The sequence below is a fragment of the Hyla sarda genome, chromosome 3, assembly GCF_029499605.1.
Source record: "Hyla sarda isolate aHylSar1 chromosome 3, aHylSar1.hap1, whole genome shotgun sequence".
Taxonomy (NCBI): domain Eukaryota; kingdom Metazoa; phylum Chordata; class Amphibia; order Anura; family Hylidae; genus Hyla; species Hyla sarda.
Window position 1 is genome coordinate 405,635,628 of NC_079191.1, and position 27,997 is coordinate 405,663,624.

Here is a 27,997-nt window from a genome sequence, read left to right on the forward strand (position 1 = left end):
GCTGCGACTCCTGCTGCCACTCGTCCCTAGTCTGCTGCGACTTCTGCCTGATGAATTTAAGCCTTTGCCACTCCTCTGTACATGTCCTGGCTCTTCTCTGCTTGACATACTTAGTGCGTTTATGAGGAGAGTACAATACGCTTCACTACGCTTAAAACAGTATTTGTCTAGAACAGCAGCAGGTGTGTACTTTTGTCTGGACTTTCACAGTATCTAGGCCCTTGACAAATTGACAGGTACAAAATAGTACACTACTTAGATGCAGGTATGTGGTATGCACTTATGAGGGCAGAAAAATAGGCTACAGTACATTTAAAAAGTATCTGAGTAAAAACACAAGCCGGTGAGTACTTTTGCCTGGACTTTCACAGTATCTTGGCCTTTGACAGATTAACAGGTTTAGAATAGTACACTACTTAGATGTAGGTATGTGGTATGCACTTATGAAGGCTGAAAGCTGTGCTACAGTACGCTCAATAAATGTATTGAAGTGAAGGGATCCCGCCAAAGACAGCGTCCCGCCCCTGGGAGTAGAGATCATGTTGCCATGTCTAGTCCGAGGTGGAACTTGAAAGGTCCGCCCCTTGGGGGGGGGGGGGGGATGAAGATGTTACACCGCTCTGTCACTTCCGGTCCCAGGCCCCGCTGATAACGTCCTTCCGGCCAGCGGCCATTTTGGTGGAGACCAGTATAAGAAGTGATGCGGAGCCCGACCTCTTCAATTTTCCATAAGTGCTGGCTGAGAGTAGGAAGATGGCGGAGTCGCAGCAATCCACGTGTACCCGAAGTCCCAGGATGGAACCGGAGCCCGTTGCAGAGGGGATCAAAACAGGCAGATCCCTGTGAGCAGCCATACATTGAATTCCAGTAGCTGCGCTCGGCTCTAGAGATCCTGGTCAAGCCCCAACTGCAACGCAGACTCTGCAAACACCAAAGAGTATAAGAATTAAGTCGCTGGTACCCGGGGGCCCCTTTATACACCCTTTAGTGCCCAACAGTGCCCTGAAAAAGTTTCAGCACAGTGGGGAAGCACCACATGGAGGATCCTGGCCAGTAATGCCCAAGCTGCTGCAGCACCTCCCTCAGCCTCTTAAAGGGCCAGTAGCCCCCCAGATTGTTAAAGGGCTCAGTCATGAGACAAAAACGGTGGACAAAAATTAAAGCACATGTGGATGTTGAGACTACTGATGGCTACCTTCTTTGTCTCTTTTGCGCTGGATTAACAAAGAAGCGCAACAATCAGTCCAAAAAGACTTCCAATGTCTGTTGGATCCGCACCAAGATGATAGAAATCCTGACCCTGAAGGTGCAAACAAAAGACCTGAAGGAAGTTGATAACACACTGATCCCAGGCACCATAGGTCAAGAGATTGAAAAGGCCTGTCAATCTAACTATCCTCTCCACGACGCATCTGATCAAAGGGTCAAGATGCTGAAAGACTCAAAATAAAATTTTCCTGTAGCCCCAACATGGCCCACTCTTGCAGCCACAGAGCTGAGGCCGGGTCCACAGGCGTCTACCGACGTGCCGAGGCCTCTACCGACGTGCCCAGGCCTCTACCGACGTGCCCAGGCCTAATTCTGCTATTGAGGAGGTTTGGCCTGACCATCGGGCACCAACAGAAGTTCCCAGGCCTACTCTGATTGCCCCAGAGGTTTGGCCTAACCAGCGGGTACCAACCAAAGTGCCGCGGCCCACTCCAACTGTTCAGGAGGTTTGGCCGGATCAACAGGCACCAACTGTCATTCCACCAGTAGCACAAGCTGCTGCTGTACAAGTGGTGGTCACTGTGAGTCCGACCATCACTGAATCCCATTTTTCCCATGTCTCATGAAACACACATGTCAACCCCATGGAGGGTGCCCAGTCTCGTGGTCCTAGGTATATGTCACAACCTAGAAAGCAGTCTTACCGACAAGGTTGGAGTGGTAGAGTACTGTACCTATGTGAAAAAGGTTCTATTTGTGTACTCCTGTACAGTAACTTCAACAGCCTTGGTCGTATAACTAACTGACTTCTATTTGCAAGCACAATTTTTGTTGTTACAGGTTTCTACAGCAACATTTAAGCACAGTGCCTGACGAACTTGTCAAGAAAGTTTTTTGCAGTAACCAATCTCGTAAGTGTTGAGCCCGGCTTTGGTCGAGAGACTCCTTAGGTACAGGAGACTAACCTGAGCTCTTAGCAATTGAACTCCATCATGTGTCTGGACTACTGAGCGATACATGGACATCTGTGTAAATATGCCATAGTAATATATTTTGCTCACTGTTATGCACAAGGGAAATATTTTCGGTCCTGCACTATAATTGTTGTAGTGTAATAAAATGTATATAATTGGTTGTACACCAAAAAGTCATAGAGTACCATATTCTCGGATGTCTGGTAGTTTTCTTGTAAGGGTTTTCCTGAACTAATCAGGAGAAACAACATTTCATCCCATCACCAACATCATGTACAGTCAACAGTAAAGTTGTGTCCTACACATAGTCATAAGTATATATAAAGTACACATAAAGTCATGTACACATGTTTCATGTACAGTAGGACTGTAACACTCCCAACCACACAGTCCATAAAAATGTCATATGTCTGAAATGTCAAGTGTTATATTTCTTGTGTCCTCGTGCTCAGGATAGTTTGCTGGCCAGAAGGTATTCCTGTTACGCACAAAAGCACGTGACAAAAAGTCAAAGGTAACAAAATGTCAAATGTTGTCTAAGAAAAATGTCTAGCATAAGAAAATGTCTAGCATAAAAATAACTAGTGTTCTGGGGAGAAGTGTGTAATGTCAAGGAACCCCAGTAGCCAAGGCATTGGGCAGAAAGCCTCCGGCAACCCAATCCGTCAGTGTTATGTCTAGTAATGTATAAAGTGTTATTATGCATAGTCAAGTGTCTTAATATGCATAGCCAAGTCTCATGTTATGATATGCATACTCATAGTCCATAAGTCATGTTTATACCATAGTCATAGGTATGTTGTTATTCTCCGTTAAATAAAAATCTACTAGAGCATGTATGGACATTGATACAGAGACTCTATTGTGTTATCAGTTCTTGACAACAACAGCCTGGAAATGAACGTTGGGTTACAATGCCCCAGGACTACATTCGGCTCCCAGGCCACTTAGACCCTCAAGCCCGACAGGACTTTCGTTGAGGTTGACTTCTGTTAAGTAGGGGGGTTTGTGATGTCCCAGTATGGGATATAGTCCCATACAGTACTTAGGCCCTGTCAGGTTGAGTCTCTCTGTGTCCTATGGGCTCTCCTTCAGTGTCTCCAACATAGTATTATATGCGTTATGTATAAAGGACCTTTGAGAACCTTTGAGTTAATCACATGATACTGTTGTAACATGTTCAAGTCACATGTTCTGTTACCCAGAGAGCACCAGCTAACCAGATGACCTGCAGCTTGACCATTGGGTTCCTTGAACTGCCCCCTTTATAAGAGGGGGAGGTACTACAATCTCTCTCTTAGATCCTGAAGGTCAAGTTCAGTCCAGACGTCTCAGAGCCAGCGTCCAGCACATCTGGAGGCCTCAAGCCCAACTTACAGCCACATGCCAGCAAGTCAAGTCATCTCTGTCTGCTGTCACTATCTTCAGTCAAGTCTATTATAATCAGTGTTGCTGTGCTAAAGTCTGTCAAAGTCACTGCAAGTCCCAGCAAGTTGCGAGGTCCCCTGTGTTACTGGTCACCTCTCTGGGATCCTGCCCTAGCTGTAAAGACTGTACCATCTGTCTACCTCAGTAAAGCTACCGTTAACCCTGACCTGGCCTTGGACTCTTGTTTGCCCTGCCTAACTAGGACTAGCGGAGCTACCTTCGGGTGGTTACATGGGCAAACCACGCCCTGGCATCATGAACATTTAGGGGTTAATACCAACTGCCCCTGGGCTACAACATCTGCCCCTTACACCTCACATCGCACCCCCATGGCTCACCACAGGAGATACTGTATATAATGTGAGGGGTGGACTCACCACAGGAGATAATGTATATAATGTGAGGGGTGGACTCACTTATGGGAGATACTGTATATATATATATATATATATATATATATATATATATATATATTATGTGAGGGGTGGACTCACTTATGGGAGATATTGTATATAATGTGGGGGATAGACTCACTATGGGAGATACTGTATATAATGTGAGGGGTGGACTTACTTATGGGATATACTGTATATATAATGTGAGGGGTGGACTCACTTATGGAGATACCGTATACATAATGTGAGGGGTGGACTCACTTATGGGAGATACTGTATATATAATGTGAGGGGTGGACTCACTATATGATTACTTCATATTACTTCAATTACTTTATATTGCTCCAGAGCATAGTGACCTCTTCCACTCTTTACATAGGACAGAATTACAGCAATACAATTTTTAAGTACTCATTTAGGCTGGTTACCAGTTTAATCTTCTCATCTATTCCAGCCACTCGGTACCCATATAGTCGTCGTTCTCCTGAGAACACAGCACAGAGAATCCTACGATCCAGTTGGAAGGCGATCTCACCAACGATTTTGTGACACTGTTGAATTTTTTGGGGGTCTATAACAGTAAAAGCAAAATGAGCCAAAGGCCTAAAATTAAAGGAGTTACCCCAAGATTAAAAGTCATCCACAATACACAGGATAGGAGAAATTTAGCTGATTGGTGGGGTCCAACTGCTGGGATCCCCACTGATCATAAGAATGGAGATCTATTGTCACCATAGTGAGTGGAGCAGCAGTGCACAAGCTCAGCCAAAGCTGCATTCATTCTCTATGGAGCTTCTGGACATTGCAGAGAGCTGTACTGGGTTATAGTCAGAAGTCCCATGGACAATCAAATTCTGCAATTTAAAAACAAAAATATATCTATAGAATTTCTCTAGTGATGTAGTATCCTGCCTTAGGGAATTTCTACAGTAGAGTCCTACCTGGGAATAAAAGAGCCCCTCTCACGTCATTAGGTTATGTCTGGTATAGTTGCTCTTTTTTTTCACAAAATGGGCACAAGCTGAAATACCAGAAGCAGTCTCAGCCAAGAGAGGAGCTGTTTCCAGAATAATCCCGGTGATTTTTTTTGTCTAATTACCTACAATCCCTTTAAAGAAGCACAGACAGTGAAACTTCTTTGAGAAGTCTACCCAAAATAGCACTGAAGAGTTCTCTATGGCAGTGGTTCTCAACCTTTTTGGCAACTGTACCCCCAAAGGCTCAAAGTATGTCTGCGGGTACCCCCTCGCGTGTACATTTGCGCAGAATTGACGCGCAAGGGGTACCCGCGGACAAAAGGTGTGTTCTTACCTTTATACTAATGCGATACTTAACCCCCTTGTGCCATTATTCCCCCCCCCCCTCCCTCTGATTCCCTTTTGCCATTTTTACCTCCTCCATCTTAATCCCCTTGTGCCATTATTATCTGATATGGCAAAAGGGAATCAGAGGGAAGAGGGAATAATGGCACAAGGGGATTAAAATGGAGGGTGGAATAATCAACCTCCCCCCCCCTCCATATTAATGGAGCCATTATATCCTCCCCCTCCATCTTAATCCCCTTGTGCCATTATTATCCGATATGGCAAAAGGGGATCAGAGGGAGGGGGAATGGCACAAGAAACTAAAATGGAGGGGGGGGGGGGTTAATCATTACTCCCCCCACCTCCATATTATTCCCCTTGTGCCATTATTCCCCCCTCCATCCTAATCCCCTTGTGCTATTATTATCGGATATGGCAGAAGGGGATCAGAGGGAGGGGGGGGGGATAATGGCACCAGGTGGATTAAGATGGAGAGTGGGATAATCATCATCCAACCCCCTCCATATTAATCCCCTTGTGCCATTATCCCCCCCCCTCCCTCTGATCCCCTTTTGCCATTATCCCTCCCCTCCTCCATCTTAATGCCCTTGTGCTATTATTTCTCCCCCTGGGCTAATATATATATATATATGTGGTGTCCCGGTACCATATTACATACAGTACCTTGGTATGGGTCCCCAAAGTCAGAGTTCCTAGGAACCGTGGGGTCCTCAGGTCTAGTCTTCCCCTAGTCATCCCTTAGATAGTGAGTATATTGTAAAGGTAAATGTATATAGAAAGTGTACTTACCTTGCGCTAGCGTCGCAGGACCTGCGGGTCATATGACGAGGTTTAGTCTCTATGGTTAATGCAAAGGACCTTTGGAGGTTCATAGGCCATGGGATACCCACAATGCTTTGTGAGGCTGATTGACAGATGGCGTGGACCAATCCTAGAACGGCCAGCCCCTGCCCATATAAGGGAGCTGCGGCCATTATACTCTCTCTTTGGTTACTGTCACTGAATGAGGTAGGACCTCCGCAACTTTCAACGACAATTACTGGGCCAAAGCCTTGCGGCCTCGGCTGAATAGCACAGTGAGTTATTCTAAATTCTCCGCAATTATTCGCAAGGACCCTGGACCTAAATATATCCCTAAATCCAGCCGATCTGCGCATACTAAATTCCTACAAGTTAAAGAACTTACTAAAAGTCCCAACCAACGGTCAATCTCAGCCAAGCTGTTTATAGACTCTGTTACAAAAACTGTTCTAATGTTTGCATGCTACAGAAAATCTGCAGTAAAGTTTATGCAAGTTTTCAGGGAAGCTCTGGTTGTGGACAATACTTTATTCTGCAAGCACCTATCGTCCTTGGGAAGGGTGGCGATAGGCCAATACACTCAGCATTTAACCCTCACCCTGGCGTCACGACTGACAAGGGTTAATAACACCCTTTATAACCTGCACAGCAACATCCCGACCACCACTCACACCCTCAAGGCGACCACCACAAAGCCTTTTTGGCGTCACGAACAGGATACGGGTGTGTGCTTGCTGCTGTAGCCACCAGTGAAAGTGTACCCCCCCCCCTTTATAAGAGACTGTGTTTAACGTACAAGAGTGGCGCGTGTGGCGAACATTACAAGGGGGCCACGCAAAAAGTAAGGGGGGAGGCGAAGAGAACAGCGGAGCTGCAGTCCGCATTGTAAAGAGTCAAAACCGGCGCAGGGCCTTCCCACGAGCGAGATCCATCTTGCCGGCAGCGCCCGGTAAGATGGTGGCTATCACTGATAGCCAGCCATCTTACCATGTGACCACGGGGAGTTTCATCCCCCCCCCCCCAGCGATCGCTGCTATCAGCTAGTCAAATCTGACTAGCTGATAGCAGCGTTTCGCTATGAGAATACTTAGCAGCGCGGTGTGTGAGTCCCGATCACGGGGATCGGGACACACACCGCTCTGCAAAGTGTCCCTTACCCGTCCCCCGGCGTCACTTACCCGGCCATTCGATGTCCAGAGCGGTCCCGGCACGAGCTGCGTCCTCCAGGAGGTCCCGGCGGCGCTGCGTCCTGGAGGTGAGTTTCCGGCAGCAGTGCGGCATCTTCATTGGCAGCAGTGAGATCGCCGTAAAGCGATCTCACTGCTGCCTCTGGGAGTTTCAAAACTGCAACTCCCAGCATGCCCAGACAGCCTTTGGCTTTCTGGGCATGCTGGGAGTTGTAGTTTTGCAACATCTGGAGGTCCACAGTTTGGAGACCACTGTATAATGGTCTCCAATCTGTGCTCTTCCAGATGTTGCAAAACTACAAATCTCAGCATGCTCAGTCTGTCCAGGCATGCTGGGAGTTGTAGTTCTCTAACATCTGGAAGAGCACAGATTGGAGACCATTATACAGTGGTCTCCAAACTGTGGACCTCCAGATGTTGCAAAACTACAACTCCCAGCATGCCCAGACTGCCCAAGCATGCTGGAAGTTGTAGTTCGGCAACATCTGATCCTTCAGATATTGCCGAACTACAACTTCCAGCATGCCTGGGCAGTCTGGGCATGCTGGGAGTTGTAGTTTTGCAACAACTGGAGGCACATTAGTTGGGAAACATTGTCCGTTTCCTACCTCAGTGCCTTCAGCTGTTGCAATTGACAGACCATGCATGCTGGGAGTTGTAGTTTTGCAACAGCTGGAGGCACACTGGTTTGGAAACACTAAGTTTGGTTGCAAAACACTTGAAAGTTTATTACTTAACTTAGTGTTTCCAAACCAGTGTGCCTCCAGCTGTTGCAAAACTACAACTCCCAGCATGCACGGACAGCCAAAGGGCATGCTCGGAGTTTGCAACAGCTGGATGTTTGCCCCCACCCCCAATGTGAATGTACAGGGTACACTCACATGGGCGGAGGTTTACAGTGAGTGCTGCAAGTTTGAGATGGCGCAAATTTTGCGCTGCAGCTCAAACTTCCAGTGGCAAACTTGCTGTGAACCTCTGCCCATGTGACTGTACCCTAAAAACACTACACTAACACTAACCTAAAATAAAAAGTAAAAAACACTACATATACACATACCCCTACACAGCCCCCCTCCCCCAAAAAAATGAAAAACGTCTGGTACGCTACTGTTTCCAAAATGGAGCCTCCAGCAGTTGCAAAATAACAATTCCCAGTATTGCCGGACAGCCATTGACTGTCCAGGCATGCTGGGAGTTTTGCAACAGCTGGAGGCACCCTGTTTGGGAATCATTGGCATAGAATACCCCTATGTCCACCCCTATGCAAATCCCTAATTTAGGCCTCAAATGCGCATGGCGCTCTCTCACTTTGGAGCCCTGTCGTATTTCAGGGCAACAGTTTTGGGACACATATGGGGTATCGCCGTACTCGGGAGAAATTGCCTAACAAATTTTGGGGGGCTTTTTCTTCTTTAACCCCTTATGAAAAGGTGAAGATGGGGTCTACACCAGCATGTTAGTGTAAAAAAATACATTTTTTACACTGACATGCTGGTGTTGCCCTATTCTTTTCATTTTCACAAGAGGTAAAAGGGAAAAAAGACCCTCTAAATTTTTAATGCAATTTCTCCCGAGTACGGAGATACCCCATATGTGGGCGCAACGTGCTCTGGGGGCGCACAACAAGGCCCAGAAGGGAGAGTGCACCATGTACATTTGAGGTGATTTGCACAGGGGTGGCTGATTGTTACAGCGGTTTTGACAAACGCAAAACAATAAATATCCATATGTGACCCCATTTTGGAGAAACTACACCCCTCACGGAATGTAATAAGGGGTGCAGTGAGCATTTACACCCCACTGGCGTTTGACAGATATTTGAAACAGTGGACTGTGGAATGTGGGGGGGTCCACTGTCCTGGCACCATAGGGGCTTCCTAAATGGGACATGCCCCCCCAAAAACCCTTTCAGAAAAACTCACTCTCCAAAATCCCATTGTCGCTCCTTCCCTTCTGAGCCCTCTACTGCGCCCGCCGAACAATTTACATACACATATGAGGTATTTCCTTACTCGAGAGAAATTGGGTTACAAATTTTAGGGTGATTTCTCTCCTTTTACCCCTTGTAAAAATTCAAAAATTGGGTCTACAAGAACATGCGAGTGTAAAAAATGAAGATTTAGAATTTTCTCCTTCACTTTGCTGCTATTCCAGTGAAACACCTAAAGGGTTAAAACACTTACTGAATGTCATTTTAAATATTTTGGGGGGGGGGGGGTGCAGTTTTTATAATGGGGTCAATTATGGGGTATTTCTAATATGAAGACCCTTAAAATCCACTTCCAACCTGAACTGGGCCCTGAAAAAGTAAGATTTTGAAAATCTTGAGAAAAATTGGAAAATTGCTGCTGAACTTTGAAGCCCTCTGGTGTCTTCCAAAAGTAAAAACTTGTCAATTTTTTGATGCAAACATAAAGTAGACATATTGTATATGTGAATCAATATGTAATTTATTTGGAATATCCATTTTCCTTTCAAGCAGAGACTTTCAAAGTTAGAAAAATGCAAAATTTTCAAAATTTTCATGAAATTTTTAGATTTTTTACTAAGAAAGGATGCAAATATCAGTGAAATTTTACCAATAACATAAAGTAGAATATGTCACGAAAAAACAATCTCGGAATCAGAATGATAAGTAAAAGCATTCCAGAGTTATTAATGTTTAAAGTGACAGTGGTCAGATTTTCAAAAAATGCCCAGGTCCTGAAGGTGAAAATGGGCTGGGTCATGAAGGGGTTAAAGGGCCAGCGCACTCAAAGAAAGAATGTCAGAGCCTGTAACACCGCCACCGCCACCTGACCAACAGGATGATGGTGCTCCTGGGACCTCGCCAATGAGATCCCCACCGCAAGTCAGAAGAATGCTGCCCCCCACACCGGCGATGCCTGACCAACAACGACGTAGTCTTCCTGCAACACCAATGGCAAGACCTTCACCCCAAGCAAGTCCGGACCCACCTTCATCCCCAGCTGTTCCCTACTTGTTGGGAGCCCCTGCTGCTGCACCTGTCTTTTTGGAAAACCCCGTGCTTCCTACATACAGCGGAGATCCTTTCACGTTAAGAGATTTTAGAGAGAAGATTTACAGCCTCTTCAGGTTTTATGCACTCCCTCCTCACCAACAGGTACAGTTGCTTATAGGGCAGCTCCAGTGGCCTGCCTTGGAGGAGTTCCGCACCTGGCCAGCGGCTGATAAAGTCACAGTGGGACAGATCTTCGAGGGGCTGTCTCAAGTGTTCGAATCCCATTCCCCCTCTGAGGTACGCCTCAGACTATATGAGCAACGTCAGAAACCAGGTAAAACTCTCCGGGCATATGTGGTAGCCTTGCAAAATACGTTAGAGGCAGTACAGAAATTGGATGGCATCATGCCTGACCAGGGCAATAGAGTTCTGATGGACCGGTTTATAGAGGGGGCACAGAATAAATGGGACAAGGCCCAGCTAGCGGTGCAAAATCCTGACATGGACTTCCCAGCTTTTAAAAGACTAGCCATCAAGGTGATCGAGTCTGGGCCCCCAGTAGAGGAAGCTAGTGTCCCTGCTGCAGAACTCCAAGTGGCCTCGCCCCAATATCCGGTCCCTTCACCACCTGTCCCTGCTCCTCCTTCCCCCAGTCCATGGACTGCTGATCTGCAGGATTTAAAGCAAGACATTGAACAGATAGCCAAGGCGTTTAAAGAGATGGCAGGCCGGTCCAATTCCCCTAGGCCTGTGCCTCTTCCACCTAAGAAACCTGACCCCCGCCCTGCCAATCCACCTCACACCCCTCCTGTGAAGCCACCTGGTAATCAGAGATCTGTCTGCAGCCATTGTGGAAAGTTAGGACACTGGAAGAGCCAATGCTGGGCTTTAAACGGGCATCCCCTGGGGTCGAGGACAGCACCCCAGGAGTAACGGAAGAAGGTCCAGCGACAGCCAGCACCAAGAAGGGACTGTCAATGTATGTTGCTCCTTGCCCCTATGTACAAGTGATAGTAGAGGGGGTTAAACTGCAGGCTTTAATAGATACTGGTTTGCAGGTGTCCACGATTCCACAAGGGGTGTTCTATAGATATTGGGGCCCTTAAAAATGATGTGAGCCTGGGAGACAGAGTTTAGAGTGATTGCAGGGAACGGGAAACCAGTACCCAGGCATGGCTACTGGGAGCCCATGGTACAGGTGGGAGAGCATATTTTAAAGGAGCAGGGTGTGATTATTACTAATGTTAGCGGGGAGGGTGCAGCGGAGTTTATACTAAGTATGAATATTATGAGGCATTGTTTTGAAGATATTGTTGCTTCACTGCATGCATCTCTCCCTCACATGTCACCACCAGGCCGGCGAGCCGCGTAACATCACCTCCAGATACTTCGAGCTGAACAGAAGTTTGTAAATCATCAGGGGAGGATCTGTCGGGTGAGAATCCAAGACATGCGAGCTGCTACTCTACAGCCACAGACAGAGACTGTCATCTGGTGTCGCGCCCGACCTGGGGTGAAGAATCAGGACTATCAGGCACTCTTGGAGCCTACTCTGCTGGAGGACTACCCACTGGTGTGGGCGGCTAAGAGTCTGGTGACTGTAAGAAACAGGAGAGTTCCGGTGAGACAGGTGAATCTCTCTGAAATAGCTGCGAGACTACCCAAGTAAACTCTGGTGGCCCAGCTGAACTGCCTGGACTTCAAGGATGTGATCTCCAAGACGCAGGCTGTCCGACAGGGAGCCGATAAGGACCCTATGGAGCACTGGTGGACTCAATTACAAATTGGAGATGAAGAGACTCCCGAGGAACAAGTGAAAGGGATCCTTCACGTAGCCAAACAGCATCATGAAGCCTTCAGTAAATTTCCCACTGACTTTGGTCGGACCACGATGATCCAGTATCGGATCCTTACGGGCGACAAACCCCCCATCAAGGAGCGACATCAGCCGGTGGCACCTGGAATGTACCAGACCATCAAGAAAATGTTAGAGGAAATGAAAGAGGCTGATGTAATTCAAGAAAGCCAAAGTCCTTGGGCGGCTCCACTGGTTCTTGTAAAGAAGAAGGATGGAACTATCTGTTTTTGTGTAGACTACCGGAAGTTAAACAGTGTGACCCACAAGGATGCCTATCCTCTTCCCAGAATTGAAGAATCTCTGACTGCGTTGGGATCTGTAGCTTACTTCTCTACGCTAGATCTGACCAGTGGGTACTGGCAAGTACCAATGGCCGAGGAGGATAAGGAGAAGACGGCGTTTGTGACCCCCATGGGACTCTTCGAGTTCAAAAGCATGCCCTTCGGGCTTTGTAATGCCCCGGCCACCTTTCAACACCTGATGGAACGATGTCTGGGGCATCTCAACTTCCAAAGTGTCCTCCTATACTTGGATTACGTTATCGTTTATTCTTGGACGTATCAGGAACATCTGGACCACCTGAAAGAAGTTTTCCAGGTCCTTATATGGCATGGACTGAAAGTCAAGCCTTCCAAGTGTCACCTGTTAAAGCCACAAGTGAACTATCTAGGACATGTCATAAGTGCCGAAGGTGTCCAACCGGATCCCGAGAAAATAAGTGCTGTGAGGGACTGGCCTCCACCCAGGACAGTGCGAGACGTCCGAAGTTTCCTGGGATTTGCCGGCTACTACCGACGTTTCATCCCTCACTTTGCACAAATTGCTGGTCCCCTGACTGCCCTGCTGAGGGGTACTGCCAAGGAAAATTATAATGGGAGGCTCCCGATACAGTGGGCTGAAGACCAAGAGACTGCCTTCCGAGCTTTAAAGTTCCTTCTTACAGAACCTCCTATTTTGGCCTATCCTGACTACGGTCAGCCGTTCCGCTTATATACCGACGCCAGTTTCAAAGGACTGGGAGCCATCTTATCTCAGCTACAAGATGGTAAAGAGAGGGTAATAGCCTACGCCAGCCGTCGTCATCTTCGAGGCACGGAAAGGAACAATGCCAACTACAGCTCTTTCAAGTTGGAGCTCCTGGCCCCGGTCTGGGCCATCACTGAAAAATTCAAGGATTACCTGGCGGCCACTCCTTTCACCGTCTATACGGACAACAATCCCTTGACCCACTTGAATACTGCTAAGTTGGGGGCTATCGAGGAACGCTGGGACTCCCGGTTGGCCAATTTCAACTTCAGCATTAAGTACTGCAGTGGAAAATCTAATGTCAATGTGGATGCTCTCTCCCTGATGGCCCCAGGTGAAGAACCCCCTGCTGAGGATGTATGGGAAGATGTGGAGATGCCACCCTTCTACCAATGTTTCATGAGCCAGAATGCTCTAACTGCCCAAGAGGGTGACGAACCCGGACCTCTGAAAGTCCCTGAAGACCAGTACACGTGGAAGACTCTGCAGGATGAAAGTCGGGTCATAGGGGACCTCTTGGACTACTGCCTCCACAAGAAGGTGCCCACTCGACTCCACAAGCAGCAAGGGGGACTTTGAACTGAAACGTTTGTGGCGACAGTGAAATTGTCTATTCCTCCATAAAGAGCTGCTATACAGAAACTCACTGGACCCGGTGTCTGGAGAACGGGTGCATCAAATTGTAATCCCCAGAAGAGATGCAGCTATGGTCCTGAATGCATATCAGTCTGGGCATTTCGGGATCCATAAGACGGAGGCTACTATTCGCCGAAGATTTTATTGGATAGGAATGCGAGGAGACATCGAAAAATGGTGTGCTGAATGCACAGCGTGCAATGTCATCAGGAACCCCCGTAAAGAAGCAAGAGCACCATTGCACCCCATCCATACTGAGAGGCCTAACCAAATGGTTGCCCTGGACCATGTGAAGCTCACCCCCACTCGATCTGGCTATTGCTATGCCTTGACCAAGGTGGATCACCCCAAGGGTGGTTGTTTCTTCCCGTCAAGGATCTGAGCGCCAAGATGGCGGCGCAACTCTTTTACAGTCACTGGATCCAACCCTTGGGGTGTCCCGAAGCAGTGCTTACGGACCGAGGAACGGCCTTCAAAGCTCAGTTGTTTCAGGAACTCTGCCAGCTGCATGATTGCAAGAAGCTCCGAGCGACAGCTTACCATCCCCAAGGAAATGGGCTCTGCGAAAGAATCACGAAGAGTGGCCCCGACTACTGCCTGAGTTATTGGAGATCTACAACAACACCATTTATTGCTCTACAGGGTATACTCCCTTCTTTCTCATGATGGGCCGACATGGTCAACTGCCGAAGGACAGAACTTTTGGGCTGCAAGCCCCTTTCAATAATTCCCCTCAAGTCTCTCAGGACTGGGTCTCTGAACATCGCAGGAGGATCGACGAGGCTCAAAACATTGTGGAGAAGAAAATGGGCGAAGCCCAGGGCTGTCAGGAAAAAGAGTATAATCGGCATGCCTCGGCTCAGCCCCTGCAGCTTGGAGACAAAGTGTGGCTCAGAAAATTCCCAAGAACTCATAAGCTGGATTCTCTATGGGAGACAGAACCCTATATCGTTACTGCAATACCTTATCCCAAGACGGATGTGTATGAGATACAGAAAGAAGGGTTTGAGCCAAAGGTGGTCGAAACAGAATAAAAGTGTGCTTGAAGGAAGACTTGCCTGGATCACCTCCTCCTGCACCTCCCCCTACTCCTCCTCCAGCCAAGCAAGTAAGGGAATATGTACCAGGAGAAGGAATTCATCCCAGTATGGATGTTACTTTATTCTCCTCTCATCAACCTGTCATGTATTGGGGTATGCCATGTCCAGCTGTAAGCCAGCCGCCCCTAGTTGCTCCACCCAGCCAGCCGCCACTAGTCGCCCCACCTAGCCGGCCGCCACTAGTTGCTCCACCTAGTCAACCGCAACCAGTCGCTCCAGCTAGCTCCAGCACCTCTCCCGTGGCTGCTTCAAGTCCAGCAAGACCTTCTCCACTTGACTTCAGGAAGTCTCACAGTCCAGCCGAAGATGTTGCTTTTGTTTCCAGCCCTCAAGCTGGTCCCTCGGGGACTGAAGTTTCCACAGAACTATTGTTTGAAGAGACTCCTGCCAGCCCAGAGGTGATGTTGCGATGGTCTCAAAGGACTACACAGGGTAAACTACCTTTAAGATATCAAGACTGATCTTCAAATAGTATCTGTACACATAGTACACCAAACAAATCACTTAGAATGAAGTAAGTGAATTCTAACTTAGTACACCAAAATAAAATATCTCTCACATTAAGGAAAAAACACTTTAGGAACTGTAGCCTAGGTCATTGTCCAATTCCTGCCACTGTTAGGTACACTAATCTTTCTTTTCTTTCTATGTGTGTGAGATGCTCTACCTGGCCAGTAGGTGCTCTTGCGAGCTAAAAAGTGATGCATGTATTTGCTAAAGGTAACCTAGGTAAGGTTATACTGTTGTGTTCTAGGGGTAAGAAGCATGTAGCCAATAGACCCTAGTAGCTAACTTATTGGCAGATAGCCTTAGGCAAGCCAATATACCTTTCTGTATACTAACAGGTAAACTTAAATGGCAAAAAAGTAAAATGTTTTAGTGAGATATATGTGTCTAGACAGCTTAAGACTAAATGTTATAGAGAGCTGTATAAAAATAAATGTTTAGAGAGCTTCTTAAATGTTTAGAGAACTGTGTATAAATGTCTAGAAAGCTTGAGAAAGGTTTTAAAGAGAGCTTTAGACATGTCTAGTGAACTTTAAAAATGTGTCGAGAATTCTAAATGTCTAGTGAGATTGCTAGCCATAAGAATGTGTCAGGATGTATATATGTATAATAATTTCATCCTTAGCCTTCGTCCTAGTTCCTCTGCCTTAGGGGACAGGCGTCGGAGGTGACTTGTTTTAAGTAAGGGGGTTTGTGGTGTCCCGGTACCGTATTACATACAGTACCTTGGTATGGGTCCCCAAAGTCAGAGTTCTAGGAACCGTGGGGTCCTCAGGTCTAGTCTTCCCCTAGTCACCCCTTAGATAGTGAGTATATTGTAAAGATTAATGTATATAAATGTATATAGAAAGTATACTTACCTTGCGCTAGCGTCTCAGGACCTGCGGGTCACGTGACGAGGTTTAGTCTCTATGGTTAATGCAAAGGAACCTTTGGAGGTTCATAGGCCATGTGATACCCACAATGCTTTGTGAGGCTGATTGACAGATGGCGTGGACCAATCCTAGAACGGCCAGCCCCTGCCCATATAAGGGAGCTGCGGCCATTATTCTCTCTCTTGGGTTGCTGTCACTGAATGAGGTAGGACCTCCACAACTTTCAACGACAATTCCTAGGCCAAAGCCTTGCGGCCTCGGCTGAATAGCACAGTGAGTTATTCTAAATTCTCCGCAATTATTCGCAAGGACTCTGGACCTAAATATATCCCTAAATCCAGCCGATCTGCGCATACTAAATTCCTACAAGTTAAAGAACTTACTAAAAGTCCCAACCAACGGTCAATCTCAGCCAAGCTGTTTATAGACTCTGTTACAAAGACTGTTCTTATGTTTGCATGCTACAGAAAATCTTCAGTAAAGTTTATGGACGTTTTCAGCGAAGCTCTGGTTGTGGACAATACTTTATTCTGCAAACACCTATCGTCCTTGGGAAGGGTGTCGATAGGCCAATAAACTCAGCATTTAACCCTCACCCTGGCGTTACGACTGACAAGGGTTAATAACACCCTTTATAACCTGCACAGCAACATCCCGACCACCACTCACACCCTCAAGGCGACCACCATATATACATATATATATATATATATATATATATATATATCATACAAAAACCCACCCGCAGCTCTGGCCACGCTACTGTACAGGGAGCTGCCGCGGCCATTCTCTGCTATGCACTTACAAATACTGGTCAATGCATGGCCGGTATTTGTCAGCGCCTAGCGTATCCCGAAAAACCGGTGGCGTACCCTTAGGAGTATGCGTACCACCGGTTGAGAACACCTGCTCTATGGGGTGGTCTTCCGAATGAAAATGGATAATGTATGGTGGACTAAAAATCTATCACACAAAATCTGGTCTGGATAAGGGAATGGTCTTTTCAAAGAGGTGGTCCTTTGGAGAGGTTACACCAGTGTTTCCCAACCAGGGTGCCTCCAGCTGTTGCAAAACTACAACTCCCAGCATGCCCAGGTGAGTATAGTGTTTGGGTTTCAAATTGAAGAGGGTTCAGCAGGGACTACCTGCAAGAGGGAGGATCTACCTACAGGGATCTACCTACAGGGAATACTACCTGTGGCTACCTACAGGGGGATTATACTGTTTTGGGGGCACTAAAAGGGCATTATATTGTGTTAGGGGCATTATACTATGGCGGGACACTTGGGGGAATTATAATATGTGAGGGCACTACGGGGGGCATTATACTGTGTGGGATTGATTAAGGGGGCATCATACTGTCTGTGGGGGAGATTTATTAAATCTGTACAGAGGAAAAGTTGCTGAGTTGCCCATAGCAACCAATCAGATCGCTGCTTTCAATTTTGAAGAGGTCTCTGGAAAATAAAAGAAGCAATCTGATTGGTTGCTATGGGCAACTCAGCAACTTTTCCTCTGGGCAGGTTCTGATAACTCTCCCCCTGTGAGTGCAATAATGGGGTATTATACTGTGTGGGAGAAAGTAAGGGGGCATACTATTATAAATTCTGCACACGGTGCCTTCTTCATAGTAAATGCATTGGAAGAAGCACCCCAGCCAAAATAAAAAAAAATAAAAACTGGGGCCCATTTTGGTGCATATCTCTGACTGCTATAGGTATCCTCATGCAGAGTTTACCACCTATACCAGTGTTTTTCAACCTGCAGACCTCCAGATGTTGCAAAACTACAACTCCCAGCATGCCCGGACAGCCAACGGCTGTCCGGGCATGCTGGAAGTTGTAGTTTTGCAACATCTGGAGGTCCGCAGGTTGAAGACCATTGACCTATACTGTCAACGCTCTATCGCTGTGCCCTGGATAAGTAAATGTGACACCCACCGGAGACAAAACAAAAAGCAGATGAAAGACGTTTTTACCCTTCGAAGCTTTTCGTGGTTTTCTTGGAGGGATGAGACTCCTTGCTCTTCTGCCATTGTCCTTCACATTAAGGGGCAGGTCTGGGTTCCCCTCCATTAGAGCTATCATCTTGCAAAGTTCTGCATTCTCCTCTTTTAGAGAGGCGTTCTTTAGGGCTAAGTTTTCCAACTTGTTGGTCTCCAGAATGTTTTTAGTTTTATCCATAGATTCACTTCTAGAAGCTTCTGAAGACATAATAGATATAGGAGTTCAAGTCTGGGGATGGTGTCTCGTCTGCCTCTACAAATTCTGCTGCACCCGACTGAAGGAGAACCAACAAGTCGAACATTCCAACCAGTTCTGTGATGTCATCAGTTACATCACCAAGGCCATTTCATACCACAGATCACCTGTAGATTTTATTAGTCTTTTTTTTTTTAAGCTAGAAAAAAAAAAGAAATATATTTTTTGTTTAGAATTTTTTTTTTGTTTAGATAATTTTTATTTAGAGACTATTCTAACAGCAAAAGTAAAATCAATCCACAACATAATTGCGTAGTAATATCTTCCACCCCACCACCCATGGAGAGCATAACAATAGGGATATATATATATATATATATATATATATATATATATATATATATATATTACAATACGAACAAAGGCAGCAGCACACCCAGGCAGTAATTCTGTGAAATTCTTAGAGCTTTATGAGCCCATGTTCAGTGCGACGTTTCGACGGTATAACACCGTCTTTATCAAGCATCTTGATGCTTGATAAAGACGGTGTGATACCGTTGAAACGTCGCACTGAACATGGGCTGATAAAGCTCTAAGAATTTCACAGAATTACTGCCTGGGTGTGCTGCTGCCTTTGTTCGTGTTGTATGTATGGACGTGGTCTGCGACTGGGACCCCGCTTTTTTTGCTTGCACCCCTAAACCTCGATTGGAGGTTGTGCTGCCTGCCCTTGGTTTTGCATATATATATATATATATATATATATATATATATATATATATATACACACCAAGCAGAAATGCCTCACGTAAGTAAAGCAAATAGCAAAAGTGCCCTGTGTGCACTTCCTGCTGCACCATCTACTACAGCGAAATGGTCACCATCAGGCCCCTAGACCCCATCACAAGCCCATTACCTCATCTTTACCTCTCTTTCATATGGATCATTGCAGTTTTTAGGTGAATTTAGAGATTGCGGCAATATATATTTGCAAAGGAGAGGGAACATATACCTTTGGGCGCCCAAGACAATCACCCCCTCCACCCCCCCCCCCCCCATTATAGCTGCCATATTTGCAAACATTCTTGTAGCACCTACTAAGTGTACCGCTTACATTTTATGAAGTTCTATGCAAAATTACTACAGTGCAGCACTGCGCACTATAGTCATTTTTTTAAATTAATTTAGAATTTGGCATAACTGCTTTAGTAGACACGGCTTCCTGCTCCATCTCCATAGCACACGTACCCAGTGCAGGACCCACACGTTATCACATTACATTGGGTCTTGTGCGAAAATTGTCTGGTGATATGATGTATAGATAAGTAATCTGCTTACCTGTAAGAATCATATCACTGTATGCACACTTCTGTATGGCTGGTTTGCTGCTGCTGGCTCTTGAAAAGCTGGGTGCCCTTTTGTTACTGGTACAAGGTCCATGTTTTGTGTGTTTCCACTCTTCATCATTGAATTGCCGGATAGCTTAAAACGCGTTGTTCATGTCTGATTTGCGTTTGCAGTGATAAAATAGATATTTGCTAGCTATGCTTTATGTTTTTTTTATGGAATACCTTTTAAATTGGTAAATTAACAACCATATATATTAGAATGGAGGGTTAGCACCAGCTGAATTGCTGAATTGTCCACTTTATTTCTTAATATTTTTACTTAGATAGTGCTCATCTTTTCAAGAGCTCCTGCCCCTGTGTAAATGGGACTGCAGGACAGTGATGAGTCCCCTCTTCCCCCGCAACTATGCCCTCAGTTGAGAAGTTGAGACAATAAGGAGGGAAAAGATGTCTGCAGAGCATGCAGGACTTGTAACTAGTGACATAATCCCGACCCTACACACTGTGCAGACGTTTTCTCCCTCCTTACTGTCTCAACTATCAGTTCTGACTAATGGGCTAAGGGCATCAGGATTGAGCAGCTGCAGAAACATCAAGTAGCGTTAGGAGCGGTTAACCCATATATTGCTGGCATACCCCTTATGTGCCATCTATGCTGGGGAAGCAAAGGAACCCTGCAGAGGGTAATCTGGTGAGGACCTTTGGCATTTACTCCTGGGCCTCTTGTACCAATGTACGCTCCCCTTGTTAAGATTGATGAAGGCACTGATTGGTTTAGGAGCACTTCAGTCTAAGAAGGGAGGTGCCCATTAGGGCAGAACCATAAGCAATTCTATACATTTTTTAATTTTCAATAATAATGCACCTCTTACTCCCCAGCATGAGGTGGTGTCCTAGGCAATTGCTTATCCTCACCTACCCCTTGTCCTGGCCCTGGGCAGGGGAGCAGGGAAGGTGAGTATAGTTTTTCTTTCCACCAGCCTGACATGTTTATTTGTCATAGTTACATGTTAGAAGTTTGTAAAAAATTATAGGCTATGTGATTCCTGACATATTTATAGATCAATTCATGTACCAAGAACAACTCCTTACCCCAGAAAAAATGCTCTAAAATCTTGACCACTAGGTATCTCCCTTCCAATGCAATCTGCTTTCCACTGGTTAGAAGAAATCTGTCCATAGTAACAGCACTGGAAGTGGGGGCAGGGCTTAGCACGGGCTATGAAAAGAAAAGAGCCTGAGTAAACCTGGGCTGCGTATCTTCAATCTGAGTCTCCTTACTGAAGAGGATCCACCCATAAGGATCAGGACAGTTACTGCTACACTGCAGTCTCCAGCCCCCCCCCCCCCCCCCCCCCCCCCGTTACTTTTTAGGCTATGTTCACACTTAGGGAGCTCTGAAAGGAAAAACTCCACCTGGAGCTTCTGAGTGCGGTCAGTCATCACTAGAACTGCACAGACATTGCTGTTCCCATGGATGGCAATGCATGCAAAGGAGATTCCGCCTACAAAATGAGCTAGCTCATTCTTTTGGAGGCAGAATGTCTGGTACACTGTGCAGCAGAATCCCATTGCTAGCAATGGGATTCTGCTGCACCGGAATTTTCATCCGAAATTCCTAAGTGGAATTCCGATCAGACAGAAATTCTGTAGTGTGAACTTAGTCTTAGCCTCTCAGCAGGAGTGGCAGCAGCAGTTCAGTACTTAGTTCCTCTTTATCTGTTGCTGTTTCTCTTCTTTCTGCCCACATTAGACCTTGCAAACCAAATGCCATCTATAGAAGTGTACTGTGTAAACCAACATTGCAGCAAAGTGTTGGCCTGTCCAGTCTAGTGCACATTCTCCATGGCATAACCGAGAGGAGTATGTGCTATGATTGGCCAGAAAAGTAAGGGAAAGGGGGAACCTTCTGTACTTTCAGTGTCATGGCATAACAGAGAGGAGTATGTGCTATGATTGGCTAGATAGGTAAGGGAAAGTAGGAACCTACTGCACTTTAAGTATCATGGCATAACAGAGAGGATTATGTGCTACAATTGACCAGAGTAGTAAGGGAAAGGAAGAACCTACTGCATTTTCAGTGTCATGACATAACAGAGAGGAAGATGTGCTATGACTGGCAAGAGATGTAAGGGAAAGGAAGAACCTACTGGCAACTTTTTTCACCATTCCTAATATTAAGTCAGTGTTTTCCAAACAGTGTGCCTCCAGCATACTGGGAGTTGTAGGTTTGCAACAGCTGGAGGCATGCTGGTTGGAAAACACTGCATTAAATTAAAGCAATTTTATTTTTTTAAATCAACCGGTGCCAGAAAGTTAAGCAGATTTGTAAATAACTTCTATTTAAAAATCTTAATCCTTCCAGTTCTTATCAGCTGCAGTATACTACAGAGGAAGTTATTTCCTTTTTGAATTTTTTTTCTGTCTGACCACAGTGTTCTCTGCTGACACCTGTCAATTTCAGGAACTGTCCAGAGCAGGATAGGTTCGCTCTGGGGATTTGCTCCTACTCTGGACAGTTCCTGACATGGGCAGAGGTGTCAGCAGAGAGAACTGTGGTCAGACATAAAATAAATAAATAAAAAAAGAAAAGAACTTCCTCTGTAGTAGACAGCAGCTGAAAAGTACTGGAAGGATTAAGTTTACCACTTTAAGTGTATGTGTTTCTATCCTAAATTTAGAGCTAAAATTTTCACCCACTTTTTTATTTTTACAAAGTTCACCCAGAACTCATCCCATCTACATATGTTTTATATCTGAGGGTAACTTGTCGATAAAAATAGAGATTGAAAAAATAAATGTCATTGGGGCTGTTATCATTTGTTTTATTTTTTTTATCGTACCAATCGATTAAAAAAAATATATATATTATTTAGATCAGACCAGACCTGTCACATTAGTCGACGCAGACAAAATAGCGGTGGTCTCTGCGGAGAGTCCTGCTCGCAGTATCATGCCTGAACGATACCAATTGGTAGTGCGGTGCCGTTCCATTAATGACAATGGGTAAGTAAAATGACATTTATATGCATATAAACCCGTTTTTAACTCAGCTGGAAATCTCTTTTTTCTTGCAGCCAGGAGCAGAGGAAAGTGACAAATGAGCCGTAATCTAAACATAGCAAGTTGGAGGTCTCCCGCTGAGAGTATAAGGAAAATATGTTCCGGCACGGAGATTTCCCCGCCACAGCCAAATGAATGACAACAAGATTAAGGAACGGGGATGTTTTTTTTTTTTATTATTGTTTTTATTGTATTATTTATAAAATTCCATACAAAAATATCCACAAATATTCATTCATTTACAATAATTTGTTTCCACCAGGAGGAATCCCCAAAACATAAGGGGGGGAATTTATCATTGGTTTTTAGCTTTTATTTTTGTGTATATTTTGTTGTATAATGCTGCAATTTAAAGAAGAAAAAAAAACTAACATCAAAGGGAGATGCAATTTTAGTTTAAATAAAAAAATGTAATAATAAATAAAATAAACAAATAAATACATTTTTACGTAGGATTCGCTATAAATTAATTGTCTCATCAGGATGACTCTATTTTAGGTTGGGGTGTTCTATAGGGTTCAGTGTTTCCCAACCAGTGTGCCTCCAGCTGTTGCAAACTCCCACCATGGAGTTGTTACTACAACTCCCAGCATGCCCAGACAGCCAAAAGTGGCTGCCCTTGCTGTGGATGACTTGGTATAAGCATGTATAACAGTGGTCTCCAAACTGTGGCCCTGCAGATGTTGCAAAACTTCAACTTCCAGCGTGCTGGAGCTTGTAGTTTTGCAACATCTAGAGGTCCAATAGGTGGAAAAAAACATTATGCTTGGGGGTTGGGCACCTCTGATTTTTGCTATGGGGCCCCATGAGTTTTAGTTGTCGCACCCAGACCCAGGCAGGTACTGTTCAGAAGAATATACCGTATATTTCATACAATCCACTATTTCCCTGCATTGGAGGAATACAAGTCCCAGCATGGCTTGACAGCTGCATCCCTTCTAGATCTGCTGAGATTTGTAGTTTTCCTTCGTAGGCCATGTTCGTTTTTGGTCATTTTAACACCCATTAAAGGGGTTCTCCACCATAAGGTGATTTTAGTACGTACCTGGCAGACAGTAATGGACATGCTTAGGAAGGATCTGCGCTTGTCTTGGGGCTAAATGGCTATATTGTGAGATTACCATAGCACTGTGGCTAGCTTTTTGTGAACTGGTATTTCCTGTTTGAGTTTTCTTCTTTGCCTACAAATCCCACAATTCCATTTTCCTCCATCCCACACATCAGCCACCCCACCCACTGAAACATAAATGAGCTGCATCCATTCAAAAGACCTGTGGTTTTCAATCAGGGTGCCTACAGCTGTTGCATTAGTTGCAGATTGATACCTCCCCCCATTGAAGCAGACAGGCTCCCTGTCATCAGCTGACTAGTGAGTCAGGTCTCGGCCGCATTGCAACCTGGGAAAAATCTGAGACAACAGTCATTTTGTATGCTGTTAATAAATAGTGGGGTGAAAATCACAGAATTGTGAGAAAACCGTCACACACAGGTACAGACACTATATTATGAACTACACTAACTTTACAGCCCCTGTAGCATAGTCAAATAAAAAAAATTCCTGGAATACCCCTTTAAAGGTGAAAAACAACAACATTTGATTCCCCAAACTGCTTTTTTGTCACTAAAATTTAGTTCTATTGAATTCAATAGTAAAACAGCTGATTTGTTTACAATACATTTTATACATTTCTGTGCGTCTTGTTCTTCCTTCTTCATGTTTTCTTACTTTGGGATGACATTTCGGGTGCTTCGGAACCAGATTTCCATAGAGTTCTGGACTATATACAATGGTCATCCTAAAACCTCTAATGTTGTATGTTGAGGCTCCATTGTACTGCTCCCAGTCTAGGCTAAATACACCAGCAGCACAAATACACTACAATATATGGGGCAGTGTTTCCCAACCAGGGTTCCTCCAGCTGTTGCGAAACTACAACTCCCAGCATGCCCAGGCAGCCAAAGGCTATTGCAAAACTACAACTCCCAGCATGACCGGACAGCCGAAGGCGGTCCGGGCATGCTGGGAGTTGTAGTTTTGCAACAGCTGGAGGCACCCCAGTTGGGAAACACTGGTATAGGGGCTGTATCATCCCGGGGCCCAGGAAGGGTTGGCTGTGCTCGATACAGATGTACTTACCTACTACTTGGCTATTTCTCTCTATGGGGTTTTCATCTTCTGGATGTAAACAAGAATATCCCCATTCGCTGATAAGAAACGACAAAGACTGTGGAGCTAAAATATCGTAAAACTTTTCAAAAATAACATGTAAAACATAAAAATATTGAGGTGTTGAGTCAAACTAGGTATTAATAAGAAGTCTATAGGTATAACCATAGGATATAACTGTTGCCCTGGTGTTAGCTGTATTGCGATGATGCAAAACTACAACTCCCAGCAGGCCCAGACAGCCGTTGGCTGTCTGGGCCTGCTGGGAGTTGTAGTTTTGCAACATCTGGAGAGCCACAGTTTAGAGACCACTACGCTAGAATAATCTCACTCTGTGTTGATATTATGGACAACAGTGACACCTAATGGTTATAAAAACTAACTGCAGGCAGGTTACCATAAATTAGGTACCATGGGGACATTTATCATTGCATTTTGAGCTGTTTTGTTGTCTATATTTGTCTCAGTTTAGGCACAGTGTTTTTTTATTTTTTTGCGACTTTTCAAATAGGCATTCTTCACAATGTTGACCGGCAGTACACCGTTTATTCCTTTCACTATGCAGCGGTCATGTATTTATTTACCAACTGCGACTTTTGTGAAAAGTTGCCAATTTTTGCGCAGCAGCATAAAAACTCGCAAAATTTTGCGCAGCAGGAAGAGCAGAGAAATTCCAGGAAATGTGTATCTGCACAAAATGTCATAAATGTGGTGCTCCTACACATTACCAGCACACAAAATAAAAGCCACCATTGCAGAGACCCATTTTCTTTCATATATATATATAGTGACATACGATAATTTTAACATGCGATGGCCTCTCAGAGGCAGCATCAACATATGATGCTTTTGTATGTCGGGGCCATCGCATAAATGGCTATCCGGCAGCGCAGACTGCTTCAGCTGCCACCGGATAGCCATTTACAGTGCCCCATGTGGTCCGCTGATGGTCATTCACCTGTCCCCGATGTTCCGGACCTCAACATACGATGGTAATTCGTTCCAAATGAACCATCGTTTGTTGAAACCATCGTATGTTGAGGGATCCGTGCAATGTAACGTATAGGAAATTATACTCACCTGTCCCCGCCGCTCCCCTGCATCGCCGGCGCTCTCCTTTGTCGTCATCACTTCGCCGCACACGCCGTCCCGATATCCAATAGGAGCAGCGTGCGTAGCGACATGATGATGGCGATGAAGAGCGACGATCCCGGGCAGCAGAGATGGTCCGGAGCGGCAGGGACACCCCGGGGACGCGGAGACAGCGATGGAGGGCGACATCCAGGGCAGCGGTGACGGTCCGGAGCGGCGGGGACAGGTGAGTATAATTTCCTATACGTTACATTGCATGGATCCCTCAACATGCGATGGTTTCAACTAACGATGGTTCATTTGGAACGAATTACGATGGTATGTTGAGGGACCACTGTGTATATATATATATAAATACGGTAATACAGTATATACAGTAAATATTACCTGAATGGCTCACTGTACAAGGGAAATGAAAATTTATTTATTTATATTTCTCTTTTATTTATTTATTTATTTATTTAATTTTTCCTTTTGTCTTCTTGTTAAATAGAGTCTGCAATTCTCACACAATAAAAAAAAAAAGAATACTACAAAAAGAAAGACGTATCCACTCACCCCTCCGTAGATGCAGTTTCAGTGTCCGGGTGCAGGGTAGGTGTAGCAGCCTATTTGCCGGATAGAAATGGCGAAAACAGGAAACTCGTAGCAACATATTTTGAGGATTGTATGATGGGGGTAATGTATGGCGGTATTTTATAGGAAACATATGGTGGAATTATTTGGATTCTGTATGTAGGTATTCCATAAGCCCTACCTGGTGACCTGCTATGAGCGGGGTATGATGGCATAATTATGCAATGAATTATTTTGTACTGTAGTGGGGTATAATGGTGACACTGAGATGCGATGCCGTTTGTGCATAATATGGCAACTATACGTGCTCAGACTATAGAAGCATTATTTGGGCACCACAGTATAGTGAAAATACGAAACAGGAAATTATTCCAGCACTCCAGTCCAGATCCATGAAAAACGTATCAGCTCTATTTAAAAAAACAAACAAACAAAAAAAAACATACAAAATGATGGCGAGTATCTGAAATGTGTCAGATTTGTTATATGGCGCGTTTCGGATAGATTTCTCTTTTGAGTATCTGAAACGTGTCAGAATTTTTATACGGCGCGTTTCGGATAGATTTCTCTTTTGAGTATCTGAAACGTGTCAGAATTTTTATACGGCGCGTTTCGGATAGATTTCTCTTTTGAGTATCTGAAATGTGTCAGAATTTTTATACGGCACATTTCGGATAGATTTCTCTTTTGAGCATCTGAAACGTGTCAGAATTTTTATACGGCGCGTTTCGAATAGATTTCTCATTTGAGTATCTGAAATGTGTCCGAATTTTTATACGGCACATTTCGGATAGATTTCTCTTTTGAGCATCTGAAACGTGTCAGAATTTTTATACGGCGCGTTTCGGATAGATTTCTCTTTTGAGTATCTGAAATGTGTCAGAATTTTTATACGGCACGTTTCGGATAGATTTCTCATTTGAGCATCTGAAACGTGTCAGAATTTTTATACGGCGCATTTCGGATAGATTTCTCTTTTGAGCATCTGAAACGTGTCAGAATTTTTTTCGGCACGTTTCAGATAGATTTCTCATTTGAGTATCTGAAGCGTGTCAGAATTTTTACACGGCGCGTTTCGGATAGATTTCTCTTTTGAGTATCTGAAGCGTGTCAGAATTTTTATACGGCGCGTTTCGGATAGATTTCTCTTTTGAGTATCTGAAATGTGTCAGAATTTTTAGACGGCGAGTTTCGGATAGATTTCTCTTTTGAGCATCTGAAACGTGTCAGAATTTTTATACGGCGCGTTTTGGATAGATTTCTCTT

General features: G+C 45.0%; 1 protein-coding gene and 1 long non-coding RNA gene across 3 annotated transcripts in view; one reads left to right on the top strand and one right to left on the bottom strand.

The window, feature by feature from the left end:
* LOC130362948 (speriolin-like) overlaps positions 1-18,589 on the bottom strand; it is a 34,951-nt gene extending 16,362 nt beyond the window's left edge. The window contains exons 1-2 of the mRNA XM_056568132.1: positions 18,262-18,589; positions 4,435-4,577 (exon numbers count right to left, since the gene is read on the bottom strand). Of these exons, the coding sequence (XP_056424107.1) occupies positions 4,435-4,577; positions 18,262-18,496 (378 nt within the window). The 5' untranslated portion in view covers positions 18,497-18,589. The remainder of the gene's footprint in view (positions 1-4,434; positions 4,578-18,261) is intronic.
* On the top strand, positions 17,802-23,273 carry LOC130362949 (uncharacterized). Of its 2 annotated transcripts, none has more exons than XR_008891645.1 (3): positions 17,802-17,826; positions 22,710-22,839; positions 22,911-23,273. It is a non-coding gene; the product is annotated as an uncharacterized LOC130362949 (long non-coding RNA). The 2 variants fall into 2 exon arrangements; XR_008891646.1 differs by lacking the exon at positions 17,802-17,826 and adding an exon at positions 20,712-20,787.
* Positions 23,274-27,997: the final 4,724 nt, after the last annotated feature.